This window comes from Calonectris borealis, chromosome 1 (assembly GCF_964195595.1).
Source record: "Calonectris borealis chromosome 1, bCalBor7.hap1.2, whole genome shotgun sequence".
NCBI classification, from domain to species: domain Eukaryota; kingdom Metazoa; phylum Chordata; class Aves; order Procellariiformes; family Procellariidae; genus Calonectris; species Calonectris borealis.
The window spans coordinates 57,393,857-57,401,714 of NC_134312.1; the positions used below are offsets into that span (position 1 = coordinate 57,393,857).

General features: G+C 51.2%; 1 protein-coding gene across 2 annotated transcripts; it reads right to left on the minus strand.

The window, feature by feature from the left end:
- Window positions 1–4,067: 4,067 nt before the first annotated feature.
- ATF4 (activating transcription factor 4) lies at window positions 4,068–7,551 on the minus strand. Of its 2 annotated transcripts, XM_075154931.1 has the most exons (4): window positions 6,999–7,471; window positions 6,158–6,319; window positions 5,548–5,862; window positions 4,068–5,009 (listed from the first exon to the last, which is right to left on the minus strand). In XM_075154931.1, the coding sequence occupies exons 3-4, from the start codon at window positions 5,768–5,770 to the stop codon at window positions 4,159–4,161; spliced, it is 1,074 nt and encodes a 357-aa protein (XP_075011032.1). In that variant the 5' UTR covers window positions 5,771–5,862; window positions 6,158–6,319; window positions 6,999–7,471; the 3' UTR covers window positions 4,068–4,158. The 2 variants fall into 2 exon arrangements, with proteins under 2 accessions (XP_075011032.1, XP_075011022.1); XM_075154921.1 differs by lacking the exon at window positions 6,158–6,319 and having other exon boundaries at window positions 6,999–7,551.
- Window positions 7,552–7,858: the final 307 nt, after the last annotated feature.

Below are 7,858 nucleotides of genomic sequence, written 5' to 3' on the forward strand. Positions count from 1 at the left end.
TGAAATCATTTCGATCAGAATAACCCACATTTTCTTTCTACCAGTCCAGCTCAGCAGCGCTGAGGGAGCATTCATCTCCCAAAGGACAGCCTGTCCTTGCAGCTATTTCTGGGCTTTCTGCCAGGGCAACAGCTATTTGGAAGATTTTATCATCATTCTTTCTTCATTCTCCAAAGCTGCAGCTGGGGATTTATTTTTGTAAGTGCGCTGCAAACGTGCATCTGGTTCTCCACACAAGCATGTGTGAAGAAGTTGTCGGCGTTGGTGGTTTCCTCTTTTCGTTTGCGAAGAGAAGTGCAAGCACCTGGGTCTCTCTAAAGGCAGGGCGAAGGGGCAGGTAGTTATAAATATCGTGATAACAGCAGAAACAAGCTCGTGAGAAGAGGCCGTATGTTGTCAGAGCAGCTTTGCGAGCAGTGAACCGCCGGGGGTTGTTTGGTTGTGTATGGGAATATTGGACTCTGGTTTACCACGTAGTACAAAATCAGCTAAGGGATTGGCAGCCTGAGGGTCATGCACGCTGTGCGTGTGAAGCCCACTTCACTGCCCTTAATTCAGAGGAAAATAACCAAGACGACAGAAATCCCATCAGCCATGCCAACTGCAGATTCAAATAGCTTTTATATACCATATGTTTTATAGATCGGCGGAATTCTGCTGTTTCCATGTATGTAGAAGAACTGGGCTGCTCCAGGGGTAGGTAAAGCCTGCATTTCATGCACTGCAATCTATTTCTGGACACGGTATCATGCAAGCCACAAGGATTTGATTGAAGCTCATTTGTTTTGAGAGGCTGTGAGAAAAAAGATGACGGCTCCTGCAGTTTGCAAAATGTAAAATCAGTCACCAGGCAGGAGGCTATCAGACTCTTTCTCCCATGGGCTGGGGTTTGTAATGTGACGGTGTCCTCGGTGTTCCTGCAGCAGGCTGGACAAGCTGCTGGGCGGCGGAGCCAAGTGGCGTGATGCTGGCTGTGCCTAAGACAAGCCTGGAGGAAAAGGCTAAATGAAAAACACAGAGGAAGAGTCAGCCCTAATCTCTAGCCAGTGTAAAATCTTAAATAAGTTACTAAGTATGGAAACACGGCGTCATTTCAGCAGGCGTTGCATAAGGTTGCCATATTGGCTGCCTCTGCAAAGCTGCAAGCTCAGAGCCTCAGCAAACAGTAACGACGCCAACCTCTCTTTAAGGGCAGGTTTCTGGTTCTCCTGCAAGGAGTCCTATAAAACACACACGGATACAGGGCAGAGAGCAAAGCAGCACGGGTGCGTCATGCATTCCTTGTCTCCTGTTCCAGCTCTGATCTTCCTTCCCAGGAGTGAGTGTAATTTGGTAAATTGGAGCTACATACTCTCTGGAGGGCTGTAGAAACCAGAATCATGTATTTACTGGCCAGCACAGACACTGCCTCATCTGCCTGCAAAACATGGTCTCAAAGAAAATTATTTTAGTCAGGGGTGGCTCACAGATGGCCCTGCCATGGGGTGGGATGGGGGATAAATGTGCTGACAATCTTTCCAGACCTAGGGTGAGCTAAGGGCTGCAAAATACACCCGCTGCCCCCGCAGCCCAGGCTGCTGCCAGGTTTAAGCAGAAGTTGCAATGGCTCTAAGGGAAGCAGAGGTGGTTGCCTCGTGTTTGGAAAGGGGGATCAGTCTGGGGAGGAGAGGAGGGGGTTGCCCTGCACAGAGAAGCCACTTGCTTGTACACTCATATCGGGTACCATGTTTTCTGTGGCTCAGCTGAGACCAAGAACATTAAGAGTCACCTCAGGTGCAGATTTGACCCATCAAGGGCAACTTGGTCCTGCTCTTTGGGCTTTCCTGCCTCTAATTATCCCTGTCCCCAGCCTCGCAGGTCCAGCTGATCTGAAAGAAACCTATTAGGTTGCTTTACCTCCCAAAACAGAACAGTCCCTCGTCCCTGCATGCGGTCACCAGTAAGCTCTGGAGAACAAAGCAGCACTTAAAGCAGGACCTCGATGTGCTTGCCAATTTGCAGCGCTTCACATTTGTGTAGTGCACAGTGGTCAGAGCGCTTGCCAGGGAGGTGAGAGATGGGCAGATGCTCCCTTAAGGTTGAGGAGTCCAGGCTGAGACTACTCAAACAACAGGGAACTCGCTGTCTCATGAAACCCAAAGTGAGGGTCTTAGTTTACCCACACCACTTTCAATGTGGCATGAGCCCTAACTCCTGACAGGGAGTCTTTTCGCTGTAATTTAAATACCATCCATGTCACCCAGGCACCAGCTGTAAGCACAGACAGGTCAAGTTGCCACCGAGGGCCCGGCCCACTCAGCCCTTGCCGCCGGCAGGCAGCTGCCAGCAGTTACCTACTTCATCTGCCAGCCTTCACGCAGCAGGTCCCAGAGCGCACGGCTGTCATCCCGTGCCACACATCAGCTAATGGCTTGGGCAACGAATAGGGCTGGAGGACTGCAGCCCTAACTTGAGGACATAAGGAGCTTAAGTGGCAGAAACCAGGACCCCCACAAGGCTGCAACTGGACAAACAATTTTCTATTTTAAATAACATTAGGGACCTTTCCCCTCCCTGCTCCAGCGCTGGCTGGAGCCCAGCGCTGGCAAAGGCCGGTCCTGAAGCCACTGCCCCGCCTGTGCGCGCCAGCCAGGCTGGGACGTGCGGGTGCCTGAGCTGGGCAGCTTACTGGGTCGTGTCAGTGCAAGTGAGAAGAAATCTTAACTCCTCCGGGAAGATTGTGCACGTCCACATGCCAAAGCTGACTCCAGCAGGCCAAGCAGGGATTAGGTGCTGCTAAATCTGGGTGTCAGTGGCCAAAAAAAAAAAAAAGTCACACACAAAATGATTAAAAATGGCACGTCCCAAGTCCTGAAGCTTCTATTAGCAGAGTATGGCCACAGTGGATGTGGAACTGACGTTCAGAACCTCACAGAACTAGAACCAACCACAAAAAAAATTTCCTTGCATTGAGCGGCTAGACTATAAACTTACCCACTAATAGAGGGGCACTAATTAATATCTACAGGCAGAAACCACCCTGCTACACAGGCTCCTGCCTGTCATCTTTGTGTTCAAGTTCTCTGCAGCGTGTAATAGACAGACACCATCACAGCAGGGCTGGGTTTTTCTTTCCCCGTTGCATCTTTTCTGTTGCCACGCTCCGGCACCAGATCGTTAACTCGCTTACCACAGCCCCGCTGAGGAACGCTAGCCCCAGGAGCCGGGCTGCAGCTCCCTGTCAACAACCCCCAGCCCTATCCCCAGCACACAATCACTGCTCCAGCACACCAGCACCTTCACCTCACCGGCTGCACGGCTGCCTCGACCGGAGCCGAACGAGTTTTATGAACCAACTCATCTGTTCCCTCAGTAGAAGTCAAATTTATGTTTACACCCTAAAATTTGACTCTTCAGCAGCTGTCTGAAGAAGCCTCCAGGTTTTTCACACTTCAGTACACAAACATCTTCCATCCTTAAGAGCACCAAGAGTAACCCCAAGCATTTGCCAGGCCGCACATCTCCTCGTGTTTTGGACATGTTTGGGGACTCACCGGGAGATGAGAAACCAGAAGTGCCTGTTCAACACTGCCATGACTTGCTCTGGACTTGCCTCCCAGCAAGCTGCACATTGCTTAGAACTGACATTCACAACAGAATTTTTTTTATGTTTGTACCCCAGACCATTCACCTCCTTTAGAAAGCACATCCCGGTCTGAAAACAAAACCCTCCCACCATATAGCCTTTACTGACCTTCTGCATCTTCTTCCATAGACTCTCCAAATCAAATTCTTCCAAGGGGATTATGCCTTTGCTACTGAAAAGCTTGGGGCACCTCAGTGTGATCCCCCTCACATTAGTGTATGTATTTATTACCAAATATATGTATATTGTAGCAGGCAACAAGCCACTCATGTCACTGTATTAATTGAACAGACTGAAAGCACTTTTCACTGCAGCCATTGCCCCACGCTGTATGACACCACCTTCTCCCTCTAAACCGAACAGCTCACGGTGCTTGTATTTTCACCTAGGGGTGGTGCCCGTTATGCTTGTTTTACAGGTACCCAGTTATCACACACCAGAATTGTAAGTTTACTATAAAATAATTTATTAGACAGCAATACACAGCTTAAGCAGCAAGCTTATATACATGCACATGAAAACTGCTGACTACCCTACTCGGGGACTCTAGCTCTTTTGCCCTTGGCCTTGCGGACCTCTTCAATCAGATCTTTTAAGTACTGAATTTCCTTACTGAGGGAATCTGCTTTCTCCTTCAGGGCCTGATTCTTCTGCTCCAACTCTCTGCACTCCCCAGACAGCGCCTCCTGTTCTGCCCTCTTCTTCTGCCTGTAACGTGTGGCAGCCGTCTTATTCTGCTCCATCTTTTTCAATTTCTTATCCATTTTCTTTTCTCCTTTCATCTTTGCTGACACTACCTTCTCTGCAGGGTGATCGTATGGTTTGGACCGCACAGAGCCACAGCCGGCATCTGTAGGGAACTGGTTATCATTGGGGGATCCAACTGAATTGGTAGGACTATGTTGGGGTGTTCCCAGGTAGGAGTCTGGGCTCATGCATATTCCACTATCATCGGAATGGTTCTCCTCCTCTTTCTCGGACTTGGTGATCACTACCACAAAGGTGGGGCCCTCCTGTTTTCTTTCTCCTTCCAGGACATCCACTTCACTGCCTAGTTCTAAACTAAATGAATGGTCTGGAGTGGAAGTCAGAGACCCTGGGGAGAGGGGAAAAGACCAAAGGGAAGCCAATGGGACCATTGGATCTGCTCCAATTGGAGATTCAGGGAGATGGGTGATTAGGTCAGTTATCAGTGGAGGTTCTTTGTTGTGAAATTCCTGGATGGTAGGGTTAAATAGGAGATCACACGTGTCTTCCAACGTGGCCATCAGCTCGTCTGGTGAGACGGTGGCTTCCAGATGTTCCATACCTAACAGGGCATCAAAATCAAATTCCTTCAGATCCATCTTCTCCACCATCCACTCCATGCCAGAGAAGGCATCCTCTGCACAGTAAGAAAAAGAAATGATCACTTCAGTAAATCAGCAACCAATGCAACTCAAGCTTCTTAAAACAATCTAGAACTCATCTTTTAACATCTTCCCTCTCTATCAGTATAAAAAAAGCCAACCACCAAAAAAATCCTCTGCCATTTAGCTGCAGAAGACTGCAGGGTACAATGTATGCCGTCAGCTGTTCCGACATTCCATCCCTCTTACTCCAACACCAGAAGAATTCAGGGTGATTTGAAACATACAGCCATGCTTGTTTCTTGTGACCTCTGCCAGGGAGTAGTACCATAACAGCTGCTATGTTATTAGAAGGACAACAGAAGTGTCACTTTTCCATATGCCAGTCCAGTAACCAGCAATTCTGTATTGTGTAAGCAGTGTAGTACACACACTTTCCAAGCAGAGGTATGCATGTGAGGTTGCCTTCGCATTTATGAAAACCTAGCAATTTAATTTTTTAATCAGAATGTTACTAAATATATTATGTGCCATTGTAATTGATGTACTTTACGCAAATAAATGATACCTTACCCTGGCTGCTATCTATGGTGTTGCCTAAACTGTCCACAGCAAGCCAATTGGAGGAGACTGCCTTAGCCTTGTCGCTGGAGAACCCATGCGAACTGAGGGGCTCGGCCACCTCCAGGTAGTCATCTAGGAGTCCCAGACTTTCCTCAGCCACCGAACACGGCTGGCTGAAGGGGGATAATGAATCCCCCAACAGCATCTCGTTGTTCAAGAGGCTCATCTTCATCGGTTTTTAATGCTTTGATGTCGAAGGATGTAGACAAGTAGAGGGTCTTTTTGTCGACTACAGCAATGCTGCTGTGCGGTGCCTTGAAAAACCTGCAAATAAAACTTTGATTCATCAGTACTTGTACAACCAGCATAGCAGCTTTTTAAAAGCAATGCCCCTTCAGGAAGTATGGTGGTACTCTATGGACTTGTGTGACTTCCCCATTTTCGGGACTGCTGTTTGCCTGCAACGTAACATCTTCACACTTTTAGTTTCTCACTAAAGGCTCGCCAGAGCCAGCACAGGCTCCAGCTGCGAGTCTCCCACCGAGGGCCGCCCGGCTTCCTCATGCCCAAATACGGGCACAGCTCCTGCCGGCCCCACCCACCCGCTGCCGTGACTCACGCCCACGCCAGCAGCCGCAGCCATTTCGTGATCCTGCCGCGTCCCTCTCCCCACCCCGGCAGCAGCCGCCATTTTGTATCTTGCCACGTTTCCACCGGAGCTCCAGCACCGGGCGCCCAGGTTTGACAGGGCTGAGTCCTGCTAAGCACCGAAGATGCAGCGCTGGAGAGGAGGTGGAAAAGGACAACGGACCTGCCTGAAATAACCCTACTTACAACACAGGGCGTTTGTGTGAGAAGCCGAATCGAGTGTCACACACACCGCCTTTTACTCGAGTTTCCAGAGGGTTATGAAACCCCTCTAGAAAATCAGGGCAGACTTAACGCTACAGTATTAAAGGATTACAGTACTGCTACCAGCTTATGAACAGCCCCTGGTTATCTACTCATGACGATATATCAAGTGGTACTTATAGCCTCAGAACCCCGATACCTCCAATGCCCCACCTCCCCCCAGTTAGGCAGCATTCCCCCACGCGGGGTAAAGAAATCCTCCGTAGGAGGGTACTGCTCTTACTCCCACGAAAACCCCATGACATGAAAAAATCCCGAACTTTTGGGAATCGAGTTTTCTTGAATGATAGAAAACACAGGAATTTCTCGTTTTTTTCTTCTGAAATGGCATTTCCTGCCATTTCTGACACCCGCCACCCCCAGGGAGGTTGAGGCCACAGAAGGATACCCCCTCCCCCCCATCTTATTACTCAGATACTTTTTTGCCCTGAGATACCATCCACTACCATACGGGTGATAAACTCGCCCCCGAAGCCCACTTAAAGGGGAGAAGAGGACGCCTAGCAACACAGGAGAGGGAATACCCGTCCCTCGCACACAATACTCACGCCATGGTTGCAGATGCCGGGGATGTGCTGAGGCCGCCGCCGCTGCTGCTGCGCCTGCTGCACTGGCCGATGCCACCGCTGGCCCTGCCGCCCTTAAAGAGCCATGGCGGCCAGGGGAGGGGAGGCTGCTCCGGTCCGCGCCGCGCGGGAAGATGCTGCGCACACAGACACCAACACAACTCCCACACTCACCAACAGACACACAATGAGGCGGCACCGCCCGCCCACCGCCCTTATATAGGAGTCGCCTCAGCAAAACAAGATCCGGCTGTGATGTGTCCTTCCGCCAAGCGTCACCTGCCTCTCGCCAGCGCCCGCCGGCCTCTAGCCTATCCTTCTGGGCTTCTCTCCTGCCGTTCTGCCACGCCCTAACGGCGGGAACCACCGGCAAAAGCTGCAATTCCACGACGGAAGAGCGGAGGGGGGACTATATGGTGTACGTCCGCGCTGTCCATCTGCCCGCCAGGCGAGGCCGCGTCACGTGATCGGAGCAGCTGAGGACGCTCCCCCCCCCGCTGCGGGGAGCGGTGGCGGAGGGGGGGGTTAACCGCCAACAAAGACGGGGCGCTCGCATAGGAGGCATCACGCAGATCGCCACGTGGGAAGGGGGTCGCTCATTGGCTGGAGGGGAATTGTTCACGTGCACCGTGAGCTGTCATTGGCCAGGGTCCGAAGGAGGCCAGATGCCGAGGGGACGCGGGAGGGGGGCGAGAAGGAGCACCTGGGCAGGGAAATGGCGCCCGGAGGGGAGGCGGGAGCGGTGGCCGCGCCTCTCACCGCAGCCCTGCGCCTTCGTTGAGTTGTCCCTCTCGAAGCAGCATGTGTGCCCCCCCCCTCCCCTTTAAATTTCTAACGGCCCG